This window comes from Aedes aegypti, chromosome 2, assembly GCF_002204515.2.
Source record: "Aedes aegypti strain LVP_AGWG chromosome 2, AaegL5.0 Primary Assembly, whole genome shotgun sequence".
Taxonomy (NCBI): domain Eukaryota; kingdom Metazoa; phylum Arthropoda; class Insecta; order Diptera; family Culicidae; genus Aedes; species Aedes aegypti.
The window spans coordinates 233,425,699-233,441,866 of NC_035108.1; the positions used below are offsets into that span (position 1 = coordinate 233,425,699).

The 16,168-nt window shown below is 36.9% G+C and overlaps 1 protein-coding gene across 1 annotated transcript in view; it reads left to right on the forward strand.

Moving 5' to 3' along the window:
• The first annotated feature begins 13,172 nt into the window (after positions 1–13,172).
• LOC5569115 (putative ammonium transporter 2) overlaps positions 13,173–16,168 on the forward strand; it is a 42,519-nt gene continuing 39,523 nt past the window's right edge. The window contains exons 1-2 of the mRNA XM_021844469.1: positions 13,173–13,500; positions 13,565–13,766. Of these exons, the coding sequence (XP_021700161.1) occupies positions 13,260–13,500; positions 13,565–13,766 (443 nt within the window). The 5' untranslated portion in view covers positions 13,173–13,259. The remainder of the gene's footprint in view (positions 13,501–13,564; positions 13,767–16,168) is intronic.

The following is a 16,168-nucleotide window of genomic DNA, read 5'->3' on the forward strand; positions in this document are numbered from 1 at the left end:
TGGTGGCAACGAGCTCTGCATCTATCGATCGAGTCACCAAAGCGCTCCTCTAGTGTTTTTATCTCGGCCAGACGGTGGACCTCAGTTGTCCTCATTCTCGGAGGACTGTTGAGGATCATCCGGAGGAACTTATTCTGGGTCCTCTGGAGCCTCAGATGGTGGGTTTTGGCGCAACTCTCCCAGATTGGTAAGCCATATTCAATGACTGGGAGAATGACCTGTTTGTAAACAGCAAGCTTGTTCTTCAAAGACAGAGTTGACTTCTGGTTGATGAGTGGATATAGTGCTTTTAGCAAGATGTTGTTTTTAATGACCGTTTTGTCAACCTGCTGTCTGAAGAGAAGCTTGCTGTCTAACGTTAAACCAAGGTAGTCGACTACATCAGACCATTCCACCGTTGATCCACCGAGGATGATTTTACAATCTTTAGCCGGAACAAGTCGGGGGGATTTGGAATAGGGGAAGAGGATGACCTGGGTCTTCGCCGCGGTGATACAGATCTTCCAGCTGTTCAAATAATCTGACAAGACATTCAGGCCTCTCTGAAGTCGAGATGTTAGCGCTCTCGTGTATCTACCGCTGTAGACGACTGAGGTGTCGTCAGCGAATAGCGATAGAGAGCCGCCCTCACGGAGCTGAGGCATGTCCGAGGTGAACAGGTTGTATAGTAGGGGACCTAAAATACTACCCTGTGGAACACCTGCGGGGATGTTGAGTGGGTCTGAGTTGACTCCATTGAGGGAAACCCTGAAAGTCCTGTCAATCAGATAATTTTTGATGATATTCACCAAATAGGTGGGAAGATTGTATCGGTGCAGCTTGTACACCAGGCCGTCATGCCAGACGTTGTCGAATGCTGATTGAAAATCAGTGCCAGATGTTGGTAGAACTGGAGATTCAATTGCTTGAAGTTCAGGATGTTGTCGAAACCTGGGGCCTTCATGTTTTTGGATGTTTTGAGTTAGGCCAGCAATTCGTCAGCAGTGATCTCCAACTCCTACGCGAAGTCGTTGGAAGATCGGTTTAGGTTAGCTGCGTGATCGGAAACAACAGCTTCGTGTGGGCTAGGAATGTCTAGCTCTAGATTGTGGGACCTGACGAAATGCCGACCTATCTCAGCAGCCTTCTCCGCAGGGGTTATCAAGCGATCCTTTGAGTCAGTGTTGTCTAATCAGATAAACGGTGGAATTGGTCTAGGTTTGGTTTTAAGAATTTTGGTCATCTTCCAGAATGGCCTAGTACAATCTGGAAGAGAGCGGATCTTTTTGGAAAAGTCTTCGTTCTCAAGGTTTACCATTCTGGCCTTGACAATTTTGGATATGCGATTAACTTCGCTTTTTAATGCAGGCAGACCAGTGTGTTGGTACTGCCTGCGTTTGGTGTTCCGTAAACGAATGAGATCTTTGGTAACACGATCGATAAAAATGGTATTGCTCACCTGACCGCTGGTACATGCTGCTATCGGGCCTCTTTGACGCTCTGCAGCTGCCGGTCGATATCTTCCACGGATGCCAGAGGAGCCTCGTACCGGATGTTAGCGTCGACACACCGCTGGAATTGGCCCCAGTCGATACGGTGGTAGTTGTGGCGGGTGACCCGATGCCGGTTGACCAGGGAACCAACTTCTGCCACCACCGGGTAGTGGTCCGAGCTGAGGTCCTGATGAACGACCGGTTGGGAGATGTTGCCGGCCATGTTGGTCAGGAAGACATCGATGGGCCCCGGACCGGCTCAGGCGGGTGGGTGAATCCGGGCTCAGGATGGTGTAGTGGCCTTCCTCCAGGTCCTGTTGTAGGATGAGGCCGTTCCTGTTTCGCCGGGGGTTTCCCCAGGTCTCGTGCCTTGCGTTCAGGTCGCCAGCCAGCATGAACTACCCCTGCCGTCGTGTCAGCTTGGTGAGGTCTTGCTTTAGGGCCGCCGATGTTCCGTCGTTGATGGTGGCTTGCTTCTGGCAGTACGCCGCGATGATGTTAATTGGGCCGATGGAGGTTTCCACCAGAACACCAACGGCCTCGCAACGCCTCCTCCTTCGGAGCCATTAGACCACCAACCCTGTCTAGTATCAAATTGGTTGAATGGCATTTCCCAGAAAATCAAACTCTAGAATGGCATTCCTTAGAAGTCCATTCACCAGAGGGGGACATTCCCAGAAATTTTTTTCCCAGGATTGGATATTCCCCAGAATTATTTTCATTGATTTTTGAAGAGCGGAAAGAAATAAATTCGGATATTTTTTTGTCGTAATTTGCATCCCAGACATCGGCACTTAATCAACCAAACATAATTATTTCTACATCTTTTTTGGTTAAAAATAATGAAAAATGTCTTAATTACGGATTTATAGTACAAAAAAAAGCGGAATTTCACCTTTCAAGAACAAATTGAATTTATTGCGGAAGCCTTCTATAACATTTGTAGATCGATGCAAATCATCTAACGCGCCGAACATAAACCACGTGGTTAATTATGGGGGGAGCGGTAGGAGTCTAGCCAAGACCATGGTCCATACAAATTTTAAAATGTTTGTATAGACGAAAAGCCAGGACAGGAAAGGTGGGGTTAAGAAAAAATAAATACGACGTGTGTCATGGACAGCCCACAACGTGCACTGACCAACATTCCAGGGGCAAAAAAAAAAATGATTAACAAGTATTTAACTGATTAACATAAGCTACTCTTACATATGTCATTAGCATCAACACAAGGTCTTCAATAGTTTCTACAGATTTAGCACTAAAATATAGATTGAGAGAATAGGAAAATAATGAAGAAACAACAAAATATTCACGAGTAATTCATTTATAATTTTTTTTGTGAATATTTGAAACATTAAGTTTTAAACATAGGACAGAGAACGAAAACTATATTTACCCCCTGAGGAAGACACAATACCCGTGTCGAAACGTCGGGCAAATAAGCACCTCGTTTTACCTTAATAAAGACTGCGTTGCCGGAAAATTAAGTTGTTTTTGAGTTTATTTGGATTAAGCTGAGTATAATTTTTAATTTCTTTTTCTATAATTTTACTGTAAGATACTTTAATAACACTATATATGATATATTACTATATATTGGGTATTGGGGAGGGGTAGCCTAAGGGAGTTAATTGAACTGTTGACTGGATGAAAGTGCGTGGGGTCGCCAGCCTTTTGTCATGAGAAAACAGCCTTAGTGTTGTCTTCCAAAGGTCTTCAAAGATATTAACTAGCCCTGCTACAACAAACCATCAGGTAGATCATACCATCCCGGTATGATTCTGCAGCCATAGGTAATCCTTGCGCTGATGGTGGCTAAATAATCATCATCATCATCATATTTGAAACATTAAGTTTTGTGATATTAAGTGACATGTTCGTTATTTGGTAGAGATTTTTTGTGAAATTGACATTATAATTTAAAATGTATCATAAGTATTTATTTGGTATGCCGCTACAAAAACTTGTTATATCCACATACCAAATGTAGGCTTATGAGCATGTGAAGCAACTCTGAACAGAGAATCTTTTTGAATTGAAAATCAACAATCCTGATATATTGCTTTAAATGTACAGATTCTATAATCCTTTTAAATAAAATATTATTTTTTTTAGTTAATCTTGTACACGAATATATAAATAATTGCAAAGTCCTCATTATGTACATATAATCATTTAAATAGTAGTGGCTTCTCATTATGCGGAGAAATCCTTAATTTAGATTTTTGAAGTAATGTCAATAACGACAATAACATTGACGGTGTTTTACTAGTCAAACACATTTAATTTCGACATTTCTGATGGTATTTGTCATCGGATATTGTATAAAATGATTTATGACCGCTTCGTAGAACAACATAAATTTCTGGAAGCTCTTAAAAAAAAACCCTATGTCTTTTTTAATGTCGGCAAAACAGTGTTCTTGTTTCAGTATAGGTGATCTTAACAATGATTTTTTTTTGCTCGTCTCACCCCTGGGGAAAACGAATTAAATTTATCTTGATGTATACTTTTGTTTGTAATTGGATAGACTTTTTGTTTGTTGTAGACTTATTTTCTTGATAAGAGAATCTTCGAATCAATAATCTATGGTCAAAAATGTAATGAGAACCATTTTTTATTTTTTTTTTGTTTTTTTTTACAGAAGTTATAAAACACCAGGTCCATTCGCCTTCTAAAGTTTGTTCCATTTGGTCGATTTTCTTTAACAGTGAGCTTGTTCACTCCTTGACATTCTAGGGAATGTCATTTCAGGGAATGGGTTTCTGGGAAACAATCATCAGATTAAATAAACGCTATAAACCAAGTACCTGCAAAATTTGAAATATAAACTTCATTAGAATCGTTTTCCCATAAAAAATGGTTAACTTCAGATAGCCATGTCTCAGTCGTTTTTTAAAAGATTCGTTTCATTCCTTAATTCCTTTTTAGAAAACTGTTGAATAAGTTATGTGATAACGAAAAAATTTGCCTTAGGCATCAAGGTAATACGATTCGCATTTTTTTTTCTGGTGTATCACATTTTATCTTGGTGCATTTTATTTTGTTCTGTGACTTTCAAATCAATATTTTTTCACACAAATTTCTCAATAGTTATCAAAAATTGAGGTAATTTGTAGTTCATCACAGAAAAAATATAAAAGAATCGTTTAAAAACTGGTGGATATAGGTATCCATTTGAAGTTGACAATTTTGTATGGGAAACCGGCTTTGGTGCATTTTATATATGCGGTACTGTATCTTTAAGCTACCTGTTGGCACCTGTTGAGCAATTCGAATGCTAAATTTGGTGGCAAACGGTTACCACAACAAGCAAACTTTAAGCTATAATAGAATTACTATTTGAATCAGCCTCCATCGACTTCAATTACGAAACCCTTCAAATGTGGGCTAGTAACTGTTCGAAGAACAACAAAAATAGAGCATGCATATGCATGGGCAAACAATTTAAGGGCAAATTTGTATTGGATGGCATGTTGATCGGTAATGAGTTAACCATGTGCTTTTTTTGTCTGAAAAGGGAGGAAATTGATTTATTCTATCAATAGAGCCCTTCACTGAGTTAAAAGATTCGATCGGCTTGAGTACATACTCAGTAGTCGATGAACACCGGTTTAGTGTTACTCAAACATTATTTCACTAATATTTATAAATTTGGCGAAATTATTCCCAGTGAGCTATTTGAATGGCAAACTTTAACTCAACATCGACCCAGTCATTTGGACGCGTGATTCCGGGAGTGCATGATTTGACAGTTGAGGACTCGAATTGGGTCCTAACATCATCGTTCATTATATTCACAATGCAGACTGGTTTTGGAATGTTGGAATCTGGATATGTGTCAGCAAAAAATGAAGTGAATATAATGATCAAAAATATAATTGACATAGTGTTAGGTAACAATAGTTGACATGGTTGCATTCTAATGATTAACTAATGCTTCATACTTAGGAGGTTTCACTTATTGGTTATTTGGACATGCAGTATCGTCTGCAAGAGGTGAGAAGAGTAATGCTTACGTAGCCTTGGAAGATTTCCTCATCGACCCGGATGTAACGGATCCTCTTTTCGGACCATTATTTGCCGCGTTTTTGTTTCAGTTGTCTTATTCGACGACTGCAACTACCATCGTTAGTGGCGCAATGGCAGAAAGGTAAGATTATTGAAGATCTTTGAGTAAGTGTCAAAGTGATGATACTACGTATACATATTCAGTAACGCCGAAACAGAGGAAGGAGGACAAAAATAAGCAAACTTTGTGTTATATAGGGTAAACAGGTATAATACGCCCCCCCCCCTAAGGAAAAACTGCTCGATCGCAGTGGCAAATGCATTACTTCTAGTTTTTGGTGTCAAAGTGTTATTTACTTAGTTGGTCATGCTCTGCAGGCAACTTTTTCTTACCAGGTGGCTTCTAAAAAGAGTAGAAGATGTTTTCTGTAAATGGTCCAAATATTGACGTTTCAAAACAAACCGGGCAATATGCCCCTCCCGTAGAAAAAGTTGCGTAGCGTCGTAGAAATGTTTCCAAGGAGAATTCTAAGCTTAAAGGGGTCCATTAGCAGTCGTCTTCCGGTAAAAGTTTTTGTAATAACTACAATAGTAAAGGATGGGCTTCATTTACAACGAGGCTTGTCTATCAGACCCAAAATTTTACGCCAAAGAGCTGATTTTCGATATTTTTGGTTTTTCTATTGGTTATTTATACTTCCCAAAGATCTTATATGCGCAACATAATTTTTTCGCGGATATTTAAGATATGTAATCATATTTATGTGTTAAAGAAGCATCAATTTCGGTTTGAAATTTTTTGTCGACTTTCCAGGCCCTAAAGTATCATTGTTCCTGACCAGAGTAGGGAAAAGTTCTGAAATTGCACGAAACTCACGCCTATTGCTGCTGTAGGCAAAGTGCCTTGAAAATAGCAAAACACCCGTTGCTAAGAGCAACCCAAAACTACTGTAGAAAAATGTTCTATTTCCCGCATTTATAACCTTCAATGACACTACTGATTTAGAAAATTCATGTACCCAATATAGGCTACTTGTTGAGATTCACAATTTTGAACTACTGTATTAGAAGAGCCACGTGATTTTCCCAAAAACTCAAGCCTACTACTATTACCATTCCCAACTCTGTTCCTGACACACTATATATTAGAGTGGTTCAAAAAATGGTTTTTGCTTCACATCGCTCATTCGATTCTAGATCAAATTCTGAGTGCCCTCCCAAAATTTGAGCTCATTTGGATGAAAACTGAGACTGCACAAGCCCTTTGAAGTTTATATGGGAATTACTATGATCAAAGCAAACAATTCATTCAATCGGTAATAGTGTTTGCTTATGTGCTCTTGGGAATTAAAGCTACGTTGATACTGTGAGATACATTCATCAGCTACAACTTTGCCGAAGACCGTTTTCAAATCGGACGCCTCAGCAATTAATTATTGATTTTTATCCAGTCACAAATTCTTCAGCAGTGTTCATTAAACTTCTGAACAGGCAACATTGCTGCACCTGGCGCGAAAGATAGCACGCACAAATCATGGCTACTATGTTTTACTGCATATATCCAGTGATGCCTGCAGAACAGTCCAATAACACTGCGGAACACGTTTTTGTCTCAAGCGTGAAAATATTATTATTTTCTTAATTAAGGTTTTGGCGTAGTAGTGCATGATAAAACCCCTCTTAACAAGCTCCAAACCTGGGGGACACTATTGCTATTGGAAGCACGTGGATTGTTTATTGTGCCAGTAAAGTTAAGCACCTACCCCCAACGGTAAACAAGCGAGAAAAAATGATTTTATCATCGCTCTCTCTTTGGGGCTATCATTCGCTGCATCTATTTATCACACTTGTTACATTTTGTGATACATTGCCGAGCGTGGACCGCAACAGATGGGATGTTTTTCTTCACTTGCTTTGATCGCCTTGTCCAGAGTGTTTCGTTCGCGCCTCAGGGCTTCAGTGAATACTTCGCCATCGAAGCGCGCTATTTTCAAACCTCGGACATGGGTTGAGTTACAACGCGCTGCCCTATGCCCGCTAAACATTCTACTATAGCGAATCGCGTGATGATCACTATGACGATAGCTACCATCATCGCGCCAGTTCATGGTGCATAAAAGGTTAGGACCTGAGACGAGACTCGCGAAGACGGTCTTCTTTTTCTGTGATTGCTGAGTTTTTTCTTATTCCACTTTGTGTTTATACCAATCATGCGCAAGCCGTGCAAACCCTCACATGAACCTCTCAGCAAAAAATGATTGCGTTTGCATCACACCGAGTCATAAACAGTTTTTTGAGTAAAATTTCATCCCAGTTAACGTAGCAGACATTAGAAATAACTAATCTAGTGTTAAGATTTATCAGCAACTTAAAAAAAACTGCTTCGTCGACTAAGGTTGTTAATAACAGTTTATTTCGAATACAACACTTTTTCAGCCATAAAAACGGCAGGCTGCATATGACGTTTCATGACAGGGGAATCTGGGCTGCATATGACGTTGATATTTCTACTCTTCGCGAGTCTCTCTCAGGTTAGGACTACATAATGTCACATCAATAATCGATTCTACACGATTTCCGCGGAAGGTTTTCACAGTACCCAAATTTGCCAATTCTACATTCAATGTGGCCAGGGGTTTCAACAATAGTAGGCCTCTGAGGTTGGTGCAGCGGATACCCAACTTGCAATAAAGTCATCAGCTATCACTACTGGCTGCCGATTAGCTAGTTCGACTATCATCCTGTCGACCATGTGGGAAAATTCCACAATCGACCACCTTGGGAGCGCAATAGAACACGTCGTTAAGCGCAAAACAGTCTTTTGAAGGGCTTCTTCTTGGGTATGAGTTTTGGTTTGCGTTTTGTTCAATATTTTTCCTTTAGTTATAATTGCTTAATATACTATGCGATTAAAATAAAAGACTTGCAAATATTTAAAACTTTAGAATTTAGTGAAGTCACACTCCTTATGCGTATTGTGTGGATTTCCAAAGTTTATCTGGTACAACTTACTAGTTGTAGGAGTTTTAATATTTTTTTTTCAAATTTGGGGATCAAATTTAGTGAATAAGACAAGTTTTGTTATATGGGAATCAATTTCGCTCAAAGTAGGGTTGCCACTTTATTTTGGTAAATGTCTGGCGAATTAAAAATCAAAAGTCAAGCAGAGGTGTTAGTCCATATGTGTTACTATATCCAAATATCGACGGCAATAAAAGAGTTATAAACAGTGTTATAGACGAATTCCATCCAGAATGAGTTGAAAAAAAAAATAAAAATCGTGCTCGATAGTCTGATTTGGATTAAATTTTGCACATGTTTTTGGTATGATAGAATAAGTGTTTCCATAGAAAAATTGATTATTTTGACTCAAGTGTAACTTTTGAAAATGGTCTATAAAGTTTTGCATGCAACTTATTTGAAAAATTCTAACTCCGAAACTGTTAATTTTAGATAAAAATGTTCTATGAAGAAGTTGTAGTGATCCGTTTGGACTATAACAAAAAAATATACACTGAAAAAATATTGTGTTTGTTTTTATAAAAAAATCAATAATAAAACTTAAATTTTAAATTACACGAAAACCCCATTTTTAATAATGTTTAAATTTTCACCATAGAATCTTGATAGTCAACAGATTTTTGGGACAAAATTTCATGATTGAGAACTTTTTTATAAAAAAGTTTTTCTAAGAACAACTTCTGGTCGATTTTCAAAATTTTAATATTTTTGTTAAAATAAATACGTTCTGATGATAAAGTAAGCATCTTGAAATGATTCTAAGCCATGATGATTGTATGAATAATTTCTCTAGAAGTAGCTTTTTTTCGAATTATATCGAGATTGAAACAAAATTTTTTATTTATATATCAAAATAGGCCATTTTCAGTAAGTGGAAAGAAAAATGGTCTTTACTCTCAAAAACGTATTATTGTTAATGGAGAAACGCGAATAACTTATGAAAATGGCCTATTTTCATATTTAAATAATATTTTTTGCATTAAACTCGATACAATTAGAAAATGGCTACTTCTAGAGAAATTAATATATAATCATTATGGCTTAGAATCATTTCAAGATGCTTACTATCTATGCTTATCATCAAAACGTATTTATTTTGACAAAAAATCAAAATTTTGAACATCGACCAAAAGTTGTTCTTAGAAAAACTTTATCATTAAAAATTTCTCCATCATGAAACTTTGTCCCAAACATCTTTTTACTATCAAGATTCTATGGTAAAAATTTAAAAAATATTAAAAATGGGGTTTTTGTGAAATTTAAAATTCAAGTTTTATTTTTGATTTTTCTGTAAATGAAATATTTTTTCAGTGTATATTTTTTCTTATAGTCCAAACGGTTCACTACAACTTCTTTATAGAACATTTTTCTCTAAAATCAACAGTTTCGGAGTTAGAATTTTTCAAATAGGTTGCATGCAAAACTTTATAGGCCATTTTCAAAAGTTACACTTGAGTCAAAATGATCAATTTTTCTATGGAAAACACTTATTCTACCATATCAAAAACATGTGCAAAATTTAATCCAAATTGAAGATGGTCGAGTTCTGCGACTGACCGATTTGACATGGAATCCATCTATAGTAACAGCGATGAATTAAGCAAAAGTTGATCTATATGCACTTTGATTCAATAAGTGAACTCACTCTTACTTTAGTTTATCCTCTTGTTAACGCATAAAACGTTCAAACTCTATAAGATCTGTGAAAATCATAATAGCCACTGTATATACAAAACTACAGCATTATTTTTCCAAGACAAAAAAAAAAAAAAAACAAATCACAAAATTATTTTTTTTTAATATTTTTGCACCTTTTTTCAAAAGTTCTCAAAAAAAAATATTTTTTGAACTACACTAAGATTTTTTTTACACGGGGGATACGCGCCGTGCAAAAAAAATCCGCGCAAGAAAAAAACGTGCTATTTCCGGAATTTATGTAAAAAACCGTGGCAATTCTGGAATCCGTGCAAAAAGAACTGTGTTAATTGTGATATCTGCGTAAATAAAAAAAAAACGTGTTACTTCCGAAATCGGTGTAAATAAGAAAAAAGCCGTGTTAATTCCGAAATTCGTGCAAAAAACAGAACCGTGTAGAAACGTGAAAAAATGGTGTAAAAAAAAAACTTTAGTGTATGTCGATTTTGATAATTGGTCATCTAGATCCGGTAAAGGGGCCTCCCTTAGCCGAGCGGTTAGCGTCCGCGGCTACAAAGCAAAGCCATGCTGAAGGTGTCTGGGTTCGAATCCCGGTCGGTCCAGGATCTTTTCGTAAAGGAAATTTCCTTGACTTCCCTGGGCATAGAGTATCATCGTACCTGCCACACGATATACGAATGCAAAAATGGCAATTTAGGCAAAGAAAGCTCTCAGCTAATAACTGTGGAAGTGCTCTTAGAACACTACGCTGAGTAGCCGGCTCTGTCCCAGTGGGGACGTTAAAGCCAAGAAGAAGAAGAAGATCCGGAAATATTCCGAAATTCTATGGTTGACAGAAACGTAGCCACGTAAATGTCTACGGCTACCACTTTTTTCATGTTTGATTATTCAGTTTTCGAATCAATAATTTGATGAGAGTCTGTTGTGGAAAAAATGAAACTAATTGGTGCAATCGGTTTTGAGTCGAGATCATTTATGTTTCTGGTACCTCTCCGTCGTAAAAAGATCTTGAAAACTTCTCTGCCCATAACTGCATATTTGTAACATTCGACAGAAGTAGGCATTAAGTAAATGGAATACCAAGTGTGCATTTTATGGCAGTATGGGAGGAAACTAAAATTTCTAAAAATTGCCAAGATCTCAAAAGTGCTTATTTTTGGCTGAAATTTTGTACAACTTATCGCATACTGGGTAAATAGTCAAAAAAAAAAAAAAAATAATTGCTGATAGAAATTTAATTGTTACTACATTACAAGGCTCATGTATAATCTCAATGTGACTGTTATGCGGTTACAATTACCAATGTGACAAAACAACTTGGTATTTTTTTTCGAATTTTTTAGAACAATCTCACAGATTTTAGTAAGTTGATCGAAAGTATTTTGATATTTGATGACACTCCCCGGTGTTAACTCGAAATTGTCAAAAATGTCGAATGTGACAAATATGCAGTTATAGGCAGTTCATCAAACATCATATTGTAATTTCTGGATTTCCTGTAGACAACTCGTATGATTTTTCCAAAGAAGCTCCTCATTACCTCACATTTTTTTTTGATTAATTGACTAAAACCAAAGACATTTTATGTTAAAGGTGTCGGTCCCCTAAGATATAATGAAATATATCTTCAAATGCAGATGACCAATGTTAAATATCAACATAATACATCAACCAAAAATGATTAGATTTTGAAGACATGTGAAAAAATGGCGCAGAAATGAGCAAAAAAGGTAATGGAAATTTGAATACTTTTGTGAAAAAAAAAACTAAGTTGCCGATAGAGAGATTAGGTATAAAATTCTGATTTTATATGCTTATTACAAATATTAGATAAAAAATTTCAAACTTGGAGTGGGAAAATCAATTGACAGATTGACTTGTTATTGTCGTAAAGATTCAAAGCTACATCGATTAATCAGAAAAAATGGCTGCTTAGTTGCTATTTTTCAAAATCTAAATCAACCTTATACATAAAAACTGTACTCCGCTAGAGTTGCTCCGGGCATATTCAGTCCTTTTTCAGAAGCTACTCCTGAGTCAAAATGGCTGTACAGTCAAATTTCGTTCGTTGCAGTATTTATAAAGATATGATCAATTTTATCCAATAATTAATTAGCTGTCGTATACCGCAAGTAACTTATCAACTTATGCTTATTAAAATGTTCCAAACCGTCAACTGACACCATTACCCAGTCGAGAATTTGAGTCGCAAATGTCCTTCAAAATGTTACGTTCACAAGGTGTTGAACTGATTTAATTTACGATTGAATTTAATTTACAGCCCCCGATCTAGTTCGCAAGTTGAGACTCCTGTGTAACAGAGAAAATATTTGAAATCGTTATTTTAAACTTTCATAATAAATTATGTAGCTGAATCACAGGTGGTTTAAACAGGTCCGTCCCACTCGGGCTCAGATTGGGTACCACTTCTAGTACTGCATTTGGTCCCTCGGTAGTGCAAAAGGTACCCAAGTTTGACAGATCGCAGTACACTTTGAACGGCATTCTAGATTACCTTATGAGCCATAAAATTTTGGGCAACTGCAAGGGACATGGGGGTCTTTAATTTGTCTTTGGTTTAAAGCCATTGAACTCAAAAGCGTTTACAAATATTTCAGACCATAAGATAATCAAGCCTGTGGAGACCAGATAAAAAAAAATGGTTATTGGAGTTCGCTACAGCAAAAATAAATTAGTTTCCACCGGATATTTGTTTCCCTTGTTTTTGTTAGATGAGTATTTTCTTGGTCGCAACAGATCCGCGACAAATGTTGAAATGATACGGCGGACTTCAATTATCAAGCCTTCCGTGCGTGGACTATAAAAATAGAGCGAGCACATGCATGAGCAAAACAATTTGAGGGCAAATCTTGGTTTGCATGTTCAACAGTAATGAGCTAACGATGTATTTATTTAGACAAATTAGGGAAATTGATTTAACCTATCAATGGCATCTGACATTGAGCTTCGAACTGCTTGAGAACTTTGCGGTTTAAGATCGAATGGATAGTCTCTACTCGACTGCTATTTGATCAAGGCTCGAAAATCTGATGAAGTTATCTAAAGTGATTTGAAGAAAAACAGAACCAATGAGAAATGGCCGATTCAAACTCAACGCCATCTCATAGAGTCGGCCCTTCTCAATCGTGGGCCCGTAATAATAGTTATGTAATTCCGGGTGTTTATGATTTGACTGTTGAGGACACAAATTGGGTCCTCACATCGTCGTTCATTATTTTTACAATGCAAACCGGATTTGGGATGTTGGAATCAGGATGTGTTTCAGTTAAAAATGAAGTCAATATAATGATGAAAAATATAATTGATATAGTGTTAGGTACTTGACGACAAATTCAGCTAATTTGAACATTTTTCTAATTGAATAACGTTTTGAAACATAGGTGGTTTTACTTATTGGTTATTCGGATATGCTATGTCATTTGGCAGAGGCGAGTTGAACAACCCATTCGTAGCGTTAGGCGATTTCCTGATCGACCCGAGTGTGACGGATCCTCTGTTTGGTCCAATATTTGCTGCATTTCTATTCCAGTTGTCGTTTTCGACAACTGCAACGACCATCGTTAGTGGTGCCATGGCAGAAAGGTAAGCTTATTATTGATATAAAGTATCAGAAACAGTGAAATAATAAGATCACCACCAAAAACCTAAACTAAAGCAACATACAGACTAGGGTCGTAATTATTTGTGATAAGAACACTCACCCTACTAATCGAAACAGAATTGAAAATGCTGAAGTTAAATCGTTCTACAAACTTTCGTATTGAGAAAGGTGACATCATTATCTGAGTGTTTTACAAATAGAATTTAAATCCGTGACCCGTTTATCACCATCATTCAGTAGTGACTAAAATTTATATTCGTACAGGACACTGTTTTCACATCAAATTGGTAAAACAACTATCCAATGATTAAATACCATATCAATGATGATGTTCATGTAAGCCACCGATTGTAGAATCCTTGAAAAAAGTGTTATCGAAACGTTGGATATTGAAACAAATCAGCTATTGATTTGTACAGACTGCAACACCAATAACAGATCACTGCCAGTTCTCTCAGTTGATATCATTCCTGTCATTTATGGCACCTATAATAAACTGTTCCCATTTATTTCCATCTCTAGAGAAATGGAAATGTATTGAATTTGTGTCGGATATTGTCCTGGGAAGCCGAGATTTTTTTTTCTTTACTGCTAATAAAAACATTACTGTCCCATATGGGAAACACAGACATTGAGGAAACGACGGACAAAGTTTGTCTTCTCATACAAATGTTCATAAGTAGCTAGTAAATTTCTGCATGCGATATGGTCGATGTTAAGTCAGAGGGAACTAAGTAAAAAAATTGGGAAAATTGGATTATTCTTTCATCAATAAATTACTTAATCCTAAGTAATTAATTTACTTTGGATGATTCATAAAAATCTATAAAAGTATGCAGTCAGAGTGGACCAAGTGCTTATTACCATAATATCGAAAATGATCAGCGTGCTGACCCGAGGAGGAACAAATAACTCCCCAATAACTTATACACAGAGGCGCGTCCACGTTTGAAACCATAGGTAGGACAAACGTTGGCAAATACTATGTGCACAGAAAAGCTAACAAAACTTTAACCTTGGACTGGAAATTGAAAGTTCTTATATTCACGCAAAGAAGTGAAAGTGACATTTTAGTCGGTTTTGAGTTGAGTTAAGTTGAGGAAATGCAACTGTTTTCAAGCTTTCTAACAATATTTTCAGGCGCCGTTTCTGCTCCAAAGAAAAAATAACATAATTCTTGTTTTTGACCCCCATACATTTTTTATGGAATGAAAAAACTTCAAAGTAGGTTTTCTCAAAACTAGGTTTTTAACACTGACACCCTTTTGCTTCTAACCTCCTCATTTTCAAGCCAGTCGTTACCAAAAGACTTAGAAAGCTTTTGGTTTTTACAGGGCATGTAACGAGTGAGTTCCTGAGAAATAGGAAAATGAAGACCTCTTTCCAGAAAAATGAGACTTTAAAGAGACCTAAAAGCACCTTAAAGCAGGCTTGATAGAAACTCCTCTGCGATGCAAAGAGGGGGTGATTTTGCCGTTTTTCTGAGGAGAAAAAACTGAACTCAAAATTTTCAACACAGATCCTCAAGCGATTCGAGTGGGAGTGCAAAAATATGCGAGGATTTGTTCAGGTACTCTCTCTCTCTCTCTCTCTCTTGTTGCGATGCTCTCCTTTACTTACACTTCAAAAGAACTCTTGAGCAAGCCGTCCGAACAAGACAGTCCTCGAGGAGTTATGAGAGCACCCTTTTTTGATGGAATTTAACTCTGTTGTGTTTTGTGCTGCATCTTTCCTCCATTTTTCGTTGCCTCTCTGCTTAGCATTTTGTCTCTCCTTCGCAAAGAGGCAAAGGCAGCACGCTGCTCTAGAGTATTTCACCAAACTCTAATGATGTTGAGGAGTTTTATCAAGCCTGGCTAAAAGTAACAAAAAAGCCGAAATAAACTTTAACTAAGAAAAAAAAGAAAATGAATCCTAATAGGAGCCAAAAAAGTTTTTTCCATATCTGATGCAGACATTTCTCTAAGACTTTTTATGAGAATTCCTCGTGACATCAGATATAAATCCGGAAATTTTTGAACGATTTCATATAAAAATTAACTCCTAAGAAATTTTTTCAAGAATTTTGTTTAGGATACCTAAAAAATTCAACTTGGATTTTCCCAAGGAGAACCATAGAAATGAAATTTCTTCGAAGAATATTTCAAAAACCAGATGAATTCTTCCGAAAATTCGTCCAGAATTTTTCAAAAGATTCCTACGTGACCAAGATTTATTCATCGAATTCCCTGGGACACTCCAAGATCAGCAGTCAAAACGTCGTCTTCTAAAATTCAATCAATAACTTCTCCAGAAATTTTTGGCTATTTTCTTCAAAATTGCCTTCCAGAATTAATACAATTATGGATTTTTCTAAAGATCTCTTCTAAAACTTCTACAGAAA